This window comes from Strongylocentrotus purpuratus, unplaced genomic scaffold, assembly GCF_000002235.5.
Source record: "Strongylocentrotus purpuratus isolate Spur 01 unplaced genomic scaffold, Spur_5.0 spur5_scaffold_8, whole genome shotgun sequence".
Classification (NCBI taxonomy): domain Eukaryota; kingdom Metazoa; phylum Echinodermata; class Echinoidea; order Camarodonta; family Strongylocentrotidae; genus Strongylocentrotus; species Strongylocentrotus purpuratus.
Genome location: NW_022145614.1, coordinates 8,258,782 through 8,273,788, shown reverse-complemented (window position 1 = coordinate 8,273,788; position 15,007 = coordinate 8,258,782). Strand labels below are relative to the sequence as shown.

The window sequence follows — 15,007 nt, the reverse complement described above, 5'->3', positions numbered from 1 at the left end:
AAAAAAACATGTCGTTTAAATGTCTTACAAGAGCTTACACGAGCAGTCACTGAACCAGGGTGAATGGAAAATAAAGAGGACGGCGTTTAAAGGGATTATTATTTCCACGACTGGGAAGGAGGTTAAATTTGCCTGAGGATGAATCTTTTCAAATGAGATTGATGGGAGATTTGAATGGGTACGTCGTGTCTCCTTAAGAGAAATGTTGGCACCCCTAAGACATGAGCGAATCACGGGAAAGGCTCGTCGTAATTATTGCTTGCGATGTCGGTAGACCTTTATCTCATTTCCTTTTAATCAAGCGTCCTAGAACGAATCGTATGGGGAGAAGAATTACACGACCGTCTCATTAAAATGTACAACTGTACGTGTAGCTTAACATTTCAGGAAAGTTAAATGTTCTTTGTATATTAATGCTTGTCTCTCTTGTATTTTTGCACATCCAGTTTGGTAGCATAGGCCTTGCCATTATCAAATTATTGTTGTCGTTTGTTATATCCATAAAAGGCAAGGGAGGGGTGAGGGTACCCCCGAGAATTAGGTTTTTTCTATTTCTTCTAACTGTTCTTAAAATATGTCGCTATACCAAGCGGATTAATACATCTTAAAAATTAAAACAAAGTTTGTGACCGCATGATTTTGTTGATAAAACTGTAGCGTTGCTAGTCACAGGGTCAATTTTTCTTCGTTTCAGTAGACAACAAAACCCTTATATTAAAGAATATATTTCATTGATCATAATCATATTGTTGACGTCAGTAGTGCACGTATAAAGAAAAAACGAAATTGAATATTATACCACTGCCTTTTAAGAAGGCATGTAAAATAAAAACAGGAATTTAGAAATCGAATTATGCAGCAAAGCCGATTGCTTTAAAAGAGCCCAATCCGCGAATTTATGTTAATGCAAACTTTATTAAACTGTTCGATTTTCTTTGGGGTGTTATCATGAAGATGTATTTTAGGGGTCATGTTTTTTTTTTTTTGGGGGGGGGGGGGGGGGGGGTAGGATGGGAAATCTGCAGCCCCCCCCCCCCCCCCCCCCCCGTGAGAATTTTGAAAGGCCAATACTCGGGAATAAACCACCTCATATTTGGTTAGTGAGGTGGTCTGTTTTATGGGGTTTTTAAATCTCATCTTTTATATTTTGTTATTACACTTAAATGTCCACCAAATTATAGTGTCAGATATATTCCCCTCGGTTCAGTCCTACATACAATTTAAAATTTAAGTGTCTGCAGCCCCACCCCTATGTGTCCGTATGCCTCTAGGTAGCTTAATTGTTACACTACATGGTGCATCACTGACTGGGGAAGACATAACTGTCTGATGGAGTCAGTTATAATGTGTCTGAGGTATGTCATATTTCTTTCAAGTGAGAAGTTTTGAATAGATGGATGAGTGATTAAACACATCTTTCTTCGTAAGTAATGACACTCATGTACCTGAACAGCGGGCTTTAGTGATTACAGTCGTAGTATGCACATTGTTAAATTAATATTGCAGTGATATTTTTAATCACTTTTTCTTATCTGTTTTGAAGGGTTGTGTTTGAATTTACACTATGAAATTCAAAGCTTTAAAACAAAAAATTACCCCGGTTTTTTAAACTTTGATGCACTATTTTGCCCTTTATTTTTCCAATGTACTATGTCAACATGGAATATGTGTTAGATGTTTGCCTCTTTCTTGAATGAAATAATTTTTTGAAAATGATTTTCCGCTTGTGCTATTGAGATTCATAACTGGCGATGACGAATTAAAGGAAAGTTGTTTATATTTTCTACAATATTTGCTGTTCTAACATGAATGTGAGATTACAAACCTTGTAATTAGGTTTGATAATATTCTTTTAAATAAACTTTTAGCTATGGCCAGCAGAATTTATTTAGAAACTGTTTCTATCCCATTGTTCATAAAATATGTGACTTCGGTTTGCGTCCATGCTTTCGTGTATGTTCATTTAAATTCAACAGCTAGTCAAGCTCAATATAATGCAATGAATAAACAGATGTGAAGTAATTAGTTAAGTGACCAAATGCTGCAGCTTCATGATTATACTGCACACTATTCGAATAAAGCCCAAGCCAATCAAGATGATTTCATGATCCCAAGGTGAAATCAGCATATTAAAAGCGTAATGCATAACTAATATTTTCGCTACTTTTCTTACCGTATAATCGCAATGCATCCCATTTCCATCTATAATGCATGGTCCTTATGTAGTATATAGAGTGTGTACGGGCACAAAATCTCCCTAGATTAAGTGGATTTTAATGACCTTATTGGTTTCCAAAGCTTCATGCATATTATCAGAGAAGAAGGCGGAATTGATCCAGCCATACTTTTCCCACACACTTCGTGTGAATTTCCATGGTTTGCCTAACCTTAATAATATTTGACCCCGTCACGAACTCACGTCCCTTGAACGTTGCAAAATTAAAAAGAGTGTGAGGATGCAGTCCGCCACTTTCACGTGGAATCCAGCGAAAAGTTACAGTAAATAATGTAATTTTGTTTGTATAAGCTGACTGATACCTAAGTCACACCACCTAACCCACTCCCCACCGACTTTAATCTCATCGACTTTTGATCATAGCAGGTAATGTAAAGTTTGTGCGTTCTGGTATTAGTTTTGTAGGTGTGACTGATATATGAAATGCGCTTGTTATAGTGAAGCTTGTAAAAAAGAAATCTTAGAGAAACAATGTATTACCAAATTGTATAGGCTATACGGTATTAAGCAGCAATGATGTAGCTATGAAAGTATGATCCCAATCGCATATTGACTCCTCTGGAACAAATGACAAATAAGGGGAAAGAGAAAAACTAATTACATGAAAAATATGACACAACCTCGCTGTCTGATCTTCCCTGATTACACACATTCAATCTGCGTTGTAAGACCAGCGCCCCCCCCCCCCCCCCCCCCCCCACGATCGACCCGCACTACTCCGTCCGTGGTGAGAACAATAGCGTTCTCTCAAATATTGAGCCGGGAAGTTAACGTCTCACAAAGTCAATGTTAGATTAAAAGTGAGTGACTGACGTGCCAAAACGAGGTTTAATGCGAGCAATTTAATCAAGGCAGTGATTGAACCATTGTGGCGTAAATAGAACGGGCGAGGTAACCAGTATATAAGAATATTAATTCCAGTGCAAACACGTGGCATTCAGAAAATGAAATCAGCATGATTGTATTATGCATTATAGATGGAAGGTTATTGTTATGATCATACCAGTCCTGTCGTTTGCGATCATTCCTGGTAGCATGTAATGATTTCATCGATAGAAACGGGAATTGGGATATGATTATAATTAATGAAACCTTAACGAAACACGGCGTGCTTTTAGAGCTAAGGACTAAACTGATGGCACATTTTCCCCCTCACATTAAAGGTAATACAAAGTTTTGGTATGGGGTCATGAATTTGGTTCAAATGAACATATTGGAACTTTGGAAGCATATGCGATCCTATAATATTCGGTGATCGTTGTCGCGGTTGAAATCGAGTCTAAAGTTATGAAATTGTAAATAATAAACTCTTTATGTTGTATAGCTCCCTCTCAAGGTCAATATATTAATTAAGCTACAAAATAATGTTTCTTGACTTAAATCGACCGATTAGCCATTTCCGTTTGGGAATTATACATCACAACTACATATTCTGAGATTGTCATGGTCGCAGCTACCATTGTACAGCCGTAGGCGCTGTTTGAAATTTATCAAAATTTACCGGGAGCACCGGTAAATTTTTATATTCAATTTTCTCGAAAGCAGAAGTGTTTTAGGGGCTAAATTTTCTAGTGCTTATAATACATCCACAGGGGTATCCAATCATATTAAATTTGTAAAGAATCATTATCCACTCAATTTCGAAATTTCCCGAAACTTTGTATTACCTTTAATATACTCTGAGATAAAATGAAGAAGAAGAAAATAGGGGGGGGGATACGGGGGCGTGTGCCCTAAACAAGTCTTATTTATTTTATTGTATTAGTTTCATTTAAAGTACTTTTTCCATTTTTCTCAAGCTTTTATTACTTATTGCAAGACAATTATCATAGCAGGAGAAGTGCCCAAGATTTCACCAACGACGTTATTTCATTGGTTGTATTTTCCTTTATTTAAATAAGACCCTGTACATTTCCTACTTGAAATTCAATCTAAAGGGTAATATGGAATGCTGGGTTCATTGTGTCTTTTTATTTGATTAAAGGATGTCTTCCTGCAGACGAAATTCCAATCAACCAGTTCAAATAGCATTTCCATGGGTCTATATATTATGAATGAAATTTTCAAATTGAAATACAGCGAGGTGAATTGATGGAACATATCTATGCTGCCATTAATTTCCGTTGCAGCCTTCTGTAACAAAAATAATTGCCCACCTCTCTTTGGATGTGTGTGTGTGTCTCTCTCTCTCTTTTTTCTTTCTTTCATCTATTTTTTGTTCTCACTGTCTCCCCACTTTCTCTCCCTCTCAGCGTATACACAAATACACTTTGCGTCTCTATTGCCACTTTCATCTTGTTCTAGCACGCAGAAACACGTGGACCCACCGACGCACACTCTTTTACGCACCTACACCTACACATCTCTCTCTCTCTCTCTCTCTCTCTTTCATTCTCTCTCTCCCTCTCCCCCTCTCTCTCTCTCATTTTCTCTCTCTCTCTCCCTCTCTTAATCTGTCCTTTGTCTTCATTTTAAGATTTTGATTCACGTTGATTCTTCAGAAATATTTAGAGCATTTGCTAACATCAGTTTGTGTGTAGGCATTATGTGCGTCTTCTGTAGCACTTTTTCTTTCTTCCTCTCTCATTATCTGTTTGTGTATCATCCTCTCTCTCTCCATCTCTCTCTTTCTCATCCACTGTCGATTACTTGCATCATTTTTATAACAACTTTTACCTAGACTTTATGTGCCAGTGCGTTCTGTACAATTCGTTTGATTGGTCAAGTAATGGAGAGTTTTCCTGAATCCCTGAATCAACTTAGATTAATATCCATCTCACATTATTTTGTGTACCATCAGGAAGCTGTAATGAATGGAGATACCGTCTCGAAAGAATTTACCGAGGGAAAATTATTCAAGATTAACCTGGCTTAACAAAAAGAAATGTAACCCTCTCCAGCCATCATTTCCATCAACAGCTGTCCATATCAATGCACAGTCCCTCTCTGGCATTCCAAACAGTACGAAATGTTACGCAACGCCATCTGCTTCCCTAAGTTCTCTATTCACTCTTTTGCAAAAATATGCAAGCATCGGGCTTTGAAGCCATGCGTGGCACCGACAAATTAAGTCATGTTCAGGGAAGATGTATTTAGCTATAACATATAAAATGCAGAATTCACAACATATGACCAATGCAACTTTCTAGTAGTCATCAAATGCGTTTTCCGTTCTCGGATAGCTCTACTGAAGACATGGCCATTTTAACCAGCGAAATCGACCAAGGAAATCATGAGTTAGAACGAATGAAAGATTTTCATCATCATGCTTTTCTCATCTAATTATTGACATTTTCCGGAAAATTTCCGAAATTTGTACATAGCTAGGAAGGTAGTGCAAAGGTTTATCTTCCTAAAGAACTAAATGAAATTGTGTTATATGTTTGCGCATTTATTGATTTAGGGCTAGAAGTTGTCAAGTTAGCACCACTATTCACCCAAAGTACGGGCCGGCAAAGCAAAAGCCGCCGTGCTCGCTGGGCTGGGCTGTGCGTGGAAAGGGAGGACTTAGTGCTACTAGGGAGCTGTACGATTTCGGAGGGGGATTAAGGGGATTACGGTAGGGGAAACAAAAGACGCGCGGTGCCACGGATGACTTCAAAGGGGCCTCTTGGACGGGATCTCCATTCATTACAGCTTCCTGGTACCATTAAAAAAAAGGGATTTAGTGAGCGTAAATTTCATACGATGATTAACAAAAGATCTAACCAGGTGCAGTCGTCCAGAATATGAATGGGCGCAGAAATTGTTCAATTATGTTCTCGGTTTTGCTTGTGAGGACTGTCAGTTCGATACAGATATGGGAGGGTGACTATGTAAGCTAGTTCTGAGAATGTCAAGCACACTACATCCATCTTCAATATTCCGTTTTAAATCTCATGTGGGCACCTTGGCATTCATAATACAAAAACCGTGGAATCAATTAGCATTTAATAGATTCTTCTAGCCTAGCCCGGGGATAAAGGAGATGAATTGTTTTCCATTTTTCTTCTTCTCTCTTGCTGCTACATGCATAAAGTGACATTTTGGGGGTGTTTTCTACCTCAAATGATCAAACACGCGCAAATAAATAATACCATGAACTTTTATATTACAACTGTAGCTCATCATTCGGCGCATGAGCGAGATGAGTCTATTTAATTGTTAAAGATATCTTTATTGGTAACATTAATTACATTATATTTTACGTTACTTATTTGATCTTGCCAATTTATATATGAACTGTGAGCTTTGTTCAACGCCTTTCAATTCCATAATCATAATAGTGTACGTCCAATCATATATCTACGAACTTCTTGAAACAAGGCTAGGTAGGTGGCCTGGTCTGGTCATTGCTCTTGGGATTCATGCAACCGGGAAAAACATGGCTGCTTTAGAAGAATTCCTGATTCGATTAATTTCTGCGATGTAATTGTTTTATTCGGTCGGATAGAGCCAATCTCAACGACCGAATACTCACAATTAACCAGCTCTAAACGCCTTTCAAGCATGCAGACGTGACCAAGCTACTTCAGCTACTACAAGTTGTAGAGATGGATGGCTTTCTTAGGGAAACAGCAATGGCGCCTTTTCCTGTTTTTTGTTTCATTCCTAACATATCCTAGTTGTTCTTTGTATAAAACTTGAAATAAATCGATGTTTCAGACCTGGACGAATAATAGTCTGGCCCTTGATTGACGTGAAAATATTGGAGGGTTTTCTTGAAAGCTCAATATTAGCCTTCACCTGACATGCCATAGCACTGTGATACATCAGATAAATTCATTTTATTAATAGCTATTTCATGATAGAGTTTACCGTTGTGGTGTTAAATTGTTTCAAATAGAAAGAATGAGACATTTTTTAAATAGACAAAATAGTTTTATTTAGTTCTGAGTGGTTACATTCAACAGGTACGAAATTCTTCATTTTAACAGGAAATACTTTGATGATATGTTCATAGTTTTAAAAGTGCGGTTTTGACATGGTGTATATATGCTGTGATATGGCATTTATTATTTCTTGTACCAATACAAAACCTGTTTCATCTGTCACCCATGTAGAGTTTAGCTGAATTCAGGGACGGATACAGATAAACCAATTTTTAACATTTCGAACAGGACAAAAAAGTTGGAATCATAATTTGGTGCTTATTTTGCTCCATAAATCATTGAAAAGCAGAAAAATTAACAAAACGATTTTTATATTATTAGATGCCTTTGCTTAAATATTTGGAAGGGGTGGTTGTGTCCTTTTAGGGGGTGGAGCACAGACGGTTACGCCCCTAAATCAGCAAGTGGCTAAACCTATGTGTGGTGGGTCATCAAACACAGATCGCTTTTAATACTTGCTTGTAAGATGTAATTTATTTCGGGATACAAAACTTTTCTCATTCTCAATTGAAACATCCTGTCTGAAACCTAAATCTAGGTCAAATAGCACATAGTCTAGGCCACTATTCATCTGCTATTGAAGCACATAGTAAGCAACAATTCCATCTGTTATTGAGCACCCAGTAATGACGTCATTTGTAGTCATATTTCATAGGGTCCCACGCGAATCCTAATTTTAGATTCGTCTCCTTTTCTTCTTTTTTCCCCCCACCATCTGCGGTTCTCCCTCTGGTAGTATTCTGTTGTATGGGGAAAGGGTAATGTGTTCAACGTGTACTGCGTTACTGTATTGTGATTTCAATATTTCAGACGGATTTAATGTATACTACTTCGTCCGTGTAATGTCGGTTCATGCCTGACAGGAAAAAATTACATTTAGATGAGTGCACATTATATCTGTACAATCTCTTTTTTATTGTCTTTAAACATATATATATATATATATATATATGTATGTATTAATCATTGATTTTAACTACATATATCTGGAGCGCCAAGTTTAAGGCATTTTCCTCAGTTCAGTCTTTATGTTCTCATAATTCTACATACGGATCAACGACATGTCTGACTCCCTTTAAAAAATCTTATAGTAGAAAAGATATTTCTGTAAATACAAAGAAATTGCTAAAGTCACATAATTTATACGTAAAGATGTTTAGATTGTTAACTGTTACTACTTGGCACTTTATTTTCGTCCACTGAATGCATTTTCTAAACTACAGGTCTAGAAGTCACAGGTCCAGAAGTCGTCCAGTAGCTAATTTTTGTATGTGTATGTCTACACCATTATTTGATTAAAGAAGTATCTCAGGCTGTACAACCACCTACACAATATGGGATTGAATGTCGCCAAGTGGGTTTGGGAAAAAAGAGGTTAACTCTCTTTACCTTCACCGTACCTCGCTCGGACTAATCAATGTTACGTAGTGACTTCTGTACTTAATGACATAAAAGCTTTCATGCTCAGATACCCGTACCCTCATGTTACAGGTATAAAACGAACCGGTAAATGATCTATTTACCATTTGTTTTGACCTATATTACCTCTTCCTCCTTCTTCATCTTTGCCGGTATATAATATTTCGTTGTGTTGTTTCCGTTTGTTTACTATCAATGTTCAGATCACATAGTACGTAATGCCTTGAATGGTTGTGTCGTATTGATTCAACCAAACGAATGTAATTTATTCTCTATAAATCATGTTTAAATTCATGTTTACCCTATATACGAAAAAAAATGATACACGTGCTTCGACTTGATTAATGTACATAAATTATTCTTTATTTCTTTTTCCAGGTTCATCTAGGTCGTAGTGATGATGGTCATCCTGTTGTCGGCTACGTGGCCATTACACAGTTACAAGCTGCTCAGAGTAAGAAAATCCAACTTTTAAAAAAAATATATCTCACTGTGTAATATTGTATGATTGAACATTGGCGTTTCTATGGAAGTGGCATGTGATACAATGCCCCATGCTCCCCTTACACCCTAAACAAAAACAATAACAACTAAATTTAAAAAAACCTCAATAAAGAAGAAAGAGAGAAATTAAGAGTGAGAGTAGGAAAATGAAACGGATCCGTCCCATAGTCTCCTCGATTGTTTAAATCCTTACATTTTATCAAACTAGGAAGACCCCAACCCCTTCGTAACGAGTGCCACCCCCTCAGTACCCACACCACTGTTAACCAGAGACTATCAGTATATTTCTTATATCACCAGAAGCTTAACAATTCTTTTCTGTTTGTTATTTGAAGTTTAGTTATGCATGATTATTTATTTGGTGTCCTACGACCTAAGCATGGGTAAACAACTTACCCAATAATATGTAGTGTTTATACAATTATACTGTGTTGATTTAAAAGGGGAAATGATCATCATGGTCCTTTTTCAGATACTATAATAAGATAAATGAATTTGGTAAATTCAGACATGTTATTTCTCTATCCATTTAATTGCATTTCATGCTGTATAAGCATACACGAGTGGGAATAGAAACTAAAGGTTATCGTTCAGACAGGGGAGACAAAATTGGCAATCAATCGTTCTTGTTTAGCGACTCGGCAGGCCCTTCTCTGGTTGATAAGATTAAAATGGTGTACCATGTAGATGAGTGTTGGGGTATTTGTAATACTATAGATTGGTTTAATCAAAGTTCATGCGTCTCAGAACAATCGCAATCAGAGCGAAGGGCAGGTGGCCCCTACGTAGCTGTCAATCCCACCAGAGATACGAGAAGCAAATCAAACAGCTCCAATACACCACCAGTAGATGCTGCAAATCTCATGAGGGTAGCTCACACCTATAGGCAAGCTGAGATTCACACATGGTTGTGTATGCACACAACAAGCAAACTCTGAAATAACTGTCCCACCTATCCGTATCTATGTAGGTCGAGTGTGGGTGATGATATCAAAGAGCCAGGCCAAGTCAAACATTGGCGCCCCATAAACCCGGCTCCCATTCAGCAGCACGAATCACTGGTAATAAATAAAAGGAGGTCGTTTACTTCTTTTCTTTAGCTGAAGGGTTCAAAACGTTGATTACAAAGTGAAAGTGATATTCAAGCTCGAAGATGGTGGGTACGGGAATGAAGATTGGCGGGCGCTTTTCACCGCAGATAGATTTAGGTCTTTTATTGCGCCATTTCGCGCGGTCTGTTTTCATCTCCCTCAAAGTGTCCTGGTCGCCTCTTGTACGTGTATTCTCTAGGGGTTCACTCTTATATTGGCTGGCCCGCGAGAAATGCGATCGCTTCCGCTGTTAGTCCGACCAGAGGGGTGACACGTTACGCTTTACGGCGAAAGAAAATTGAGAGTAGCCGCTTTTTATACCTAATGTCGCAGGATTGGGTTTCCTCCCGGCCGTTGCCTAGGAAACTGGTCGGCAGGAAGCCCCCAGAAAAAAGGTACTGGATAGTGCATTCAAAAGTTCATGGTCGTTTTTCCCTCTCTGTTTTGATGAGTTCTAGTACTTATTAAAAAACATCTTACCCCTCACTCAGTCGCTAGCACATTATGTAGTCACTTGATTTAAGTTAATTACTTAGGCCTATTCAGTTATGGCGCCTTTATACTCCATGCGTTGTTTGGCCTCTTGTAATGTGTTTTCTAAACATGGACATAATTATGATGTATAACTAGGAGTACACAGAAGAATATCATTAACGACGTGTTGATCGATCTCAACGCAATCAATCGTTGTCTCACCGCTCCACCCTTAACCTCTATTCTCTTTTGATAATATACTGGAAGAAAAAAAGAATGATGGAAAGAAAGAAAAGGAGATGGAACCATGAAAATAGAGGCTGAAAGAAAGATAGAAAGAAAGATAAAAAGAAAGATAGGAAGAAAGATAGAAAGAAAACATAAAAAGAAAGAGAGAAAGAGAGAAAGAGAGACAGAGAGACAGAGAGAGAGGGGGAGGGTGTGATGTAAGCAACATGACGATAAGATGATACGGCTACCCCCACACTCCAAAACTAGGCAAACGAGGGCACTATTTTCTAGCATGTTATTTATCTAGAAACATCGGTTCCCTTGGCCCTTGTGTCCCACCCGTAACTCAACCAATACAAGGTCTCTGATGCTACATTCAGAACAACATTGATAATATCTAATTGGTATGATATCATAGGAAAACATTACATTTCAAAAAGTAATTAAATTAAAATTATGATAGCTTCACATCTACTACAGATAGTAAGGCAATCTGAAAAGGTACACTTCAATCGGAAAATCCACAAAGCGCATTGCTGAGAAGAAAACAAAATGGTTGAGGAATGATATGGCATCGGTATTCCTTTGCTACGTTCCAACCAAGGGGGTGTTTCACAAAGATTAATATTGACTTTAAGTTGGACTTAAATATGGCAGGCCATTCATGCCACTGGTTACTCTCACCATTATTTATGATCTTTTGATATTATTTTTTCCTTCAATCATGAACTATAGATTCAGGTAAATTATGTAAATTTATGACTATGATTTGTATGTCCCTTAATTGAGAAACCAATGCCAGGAATGGTTGGAGGAACTAGTGGCATGAAAGGCCTGTCATAGTTAAGTCCAACGTAAAGTCGATCTTAGTCTTTGTGAAACACTCCCCTGGTGTGGTAAGTAGGTACCTCGTAGGATTTATTCCTTTTATTCAATGAATGCATTGAACTCTACGTTTGCTGAGGCTGCAGGGGCAGAAATATCCAGAGTCATTTGGAAGCGCATACAGATGTTATAATAATGCAAGAATGGAATATGGACTCCTTATTTTTGGTCAGTCACTTAACTAATACTGGATTAAAAAGAGAAGCGTGAAGTGATTTTAGAACTCCTTGTAGGCCCATAATATGTGCTATTACAATGGGAGGAGTTTACTTAGAGGGTTTAAGAACATTAAGTTGTAATTTGAAGCCCCCGGTCTTACGTAAGCTATATAATTTACTCTCAATCAACCATTTCCATAGATATGAGCATCAAATGCGTGAATGATAGGGGAGTGGATATCCCCCTTCACTTGGTTTAGAGTGGAATCCATGCTCAAAGTCGTGGAATTTACTCTCAAAGAGTAATTCAGCCACTGCTTTGGAGTGGATTCCACTATGATCGGGAGTAGATTCAACTCCAAAAAAGTAATATTACTACTAAAACTTGTGGATTTCCACATCCCTACGATCAATTTGTCACTTGGCAAGTATTGGTACGTCTTGACTGACTCATAAACAACTTGAACTGCCATTAACAAAAAACGGATAAATGAATAACCATTGGTTTGTTTTTACCCCGGGTAAACAAAAACGGTTTTAATTCTGCTCTTCCCACTGGCCCGGTGATTGTTATTACTCTAGCATTGAGATGTACTCATTTACACCTGGGAAGAGATGAGGGACAAAATAATGTGAGCAAAACACATTGCCCGTTGTTGTAAGCACCGATGGAACCCAGAACCTCTCGTATGAGAGTCAAAAGCCTTCTCCAATATTCCACAGCGATCCCGCATAATGGATGACCGTAAAATGGTGTTAACCATGTCTGAAAAGAGAGATAAATGAGAATGACCAAGTATGGTGACAAGTTCACTCACGATACGAATGTAATATTTGGCCATCTCAGGAAAAAAAGTCTTTTCGATTAACTATACGAGACTACAAAAAAAACTTTGATGTAGTACTATGATGATTTTCATTCATAAAGTATAACTAGCACCCATCGAACAGTCTGACCCAGCTTCTCCTCTTAGAAACCCTTGAGGATTGCCCTTTTCAGGTCATTAAACATTTATCAGGTGTCTTGCCATCTACTCTTTTGACCCAGAATACAAGCTCCACCCCAATCTCATCGGGGTCACCGAGCATTCCGCCACTCCGAGCACTGAGTAGGAGGGGTGGGTGTATTCTGCTTGCAAAGATAAACCACGGATAGTTATTTTTGTACCCTTTTACCCCGTCAAAACCAAAAAGCAAGCCATGCCATAACGAGACAGAAAAGATGAACTTTGTAAATCATATTTACACCATATACAAGAGCAGAGGAGGTTAAGGGGTGTGGGAGGCTTAGGCATAAGCACCGCCATCTTCAATAATCGTATTCATAGATACACTATATGCCTTTAGTTTCTTGCCTCGTATAGTTTTCAAGAGATACCGTAGCTTCTCTTTTTAGATGAGAAGGAACTAACTCATGTCGACTGCAGTTGGGTACTTGCGTTTAGGTGATTGCTTTCGAGTGTTAAACTGAGAGGCTATGGAGCTCCTATTACAAGAATTGCTTACCATAGGGCTCAGACAAATATTCAGAAAGTACCTGGGCTGGTTATGAAGATCATCTGCTTTAAATCTTGCGTGTTGTATTCATGAATACTGTAAGATGAAGTATGGAATGTAATCCTTCGTATTAGGCTACCGAAGGGAATCCATTTTTTCCCTAGCACGGATAACCGATTCTCCGAAAAGGAAACAAACAACGTTGCTGTGAGAAAGGGCATCACTTTGTTATAATTACCTGACGATGCTGTAGTGCATATGGTTTGTCTTCTTGGGAAATACAGCTATAACTATACTTTTTGCATTTTAGATTATATTTTAGATGTGGCTTTGAAGCAAAATATGTGATCGATTAATTTACAAATAAAAAACGCTGGATGTATTGAAAAGTAATGCAAGAATTCATTGATATTAAAGCAATATTGGTACCGTCTTCAATTGCTTTTAAACGTCCTTACTACCCGAACAATTAAATGAATATTAAAAACACGATTACCTATGGCGGATTTAGGGGGCACTTATAACAAACACCTTCCAGATCTTCGACCCATAAGGCACCTCAAATTACGCCTCTTACTGTCCCAAGGTTAAGCCCTACTTTTGATGGTTTATTCGCATCAAGCTCAACATCCTAATTTGTGTATAATATGTTAAAACATTCTATTCTACTCCAGTATGTAAGGCCATACTAATATAACCGAAGAAAAGGACTGACCGAATGCAGAAATAGTTTAAGTAATCAAATAGAGTTTCTTCCACCGATTTCTTTTTTCTTTCACTGGCCACTTGTACATTTTTTTAAGCTGATGATTCTTTTGTGTAATCCCACACAAATAAGGCTCTAAAAAAAGGCTTTCACATCTTGAAGCTCAGAAACAAACGTTTATGTTTGTGACTCATCATAAAGATTTTGTTTTGCAGACTTTATATTAAATAGATGTGCAAGGCAAACTAATTTGTAAACAAATTTCTGTTCTGCTTCAATTTTTGACAGAAGACGATTTGCGCTCGGCACAGATGGACGCCATTTTGAAGTGGCTTAACAACTTCCATGTGTACAGTCATCGTCTTGAAGGACTACAGGAAGTAGTGGCCTTTGACGTCCTCTGTGGAAACTTCAACTTCGACAACATGTCTCCAAGTAAGTCTATCTCGATTGAAAATAAGAGATTCATTAGAAATGTAAACAAATTGTAACGGCGATCCGACTCCGTTGATATTCACCTTCTTATTTCATCAATGATAATTATAGGTTTAGGTTTCAGTTGGGTATTCGGACAGTATGTTGAAGTTAAAGGTTAAAAGTTGAGGGAAATGGTGGGTCCATGGTTGGTGTAAGAAATTGAACGTTGATCAGACGTCTCCGGAGCACGAATGGTAGGATCGTGATAACCATATCAACATAATTATGTGCATGTTACTGTGCTATTAATGAAATGCTCCAAAGGAGAAGACGGTCTAAATGTACTATAAAGTACACAATGTATCTTTACTGTCTCGGTTTTGTGTATCGTATTTTTGTTGGCTTTTGATTCCTGTCACTGAGGAAATATTCCTTCGTGAGTTTGATTTGAATAAACTTAACCTGTACTTCCAATAGACATCAATAATATACTACCAGACACATACAACGTCAGTCAT

General features: G+C 37.9%; 1 protein-coding gene across 1 annotated transcript in view; it reads left to right on the top strand.

The window, feature by feature from the left end:
- The first annotated feature begins 8,874 nt into the window (after window positions 1-8,874).
- LOC576943 (sphingomyelin phosphodiesterase 3) overlaps window positions 8,875-15,007 on the top strand; it is a 38,484-nt gene continuing 32,351 nt past the window's right edge. Inside the window, exons 1-2 of the mRNA XM_030975601.1 lie at window positions 8,875-8,980; window positions 14,361-14,507. Coding sequence (XP_030831461.1) covers window positions 14,384-14,507 — 124 coding nt within the window. The 5' untranslated portion in view covers window positions 8,875-8,980; window positions 14,361-14,383. The remainder of the gene's footprint in view (window positions 8,981-14,360; window positions 14,508-15,007) is intronic.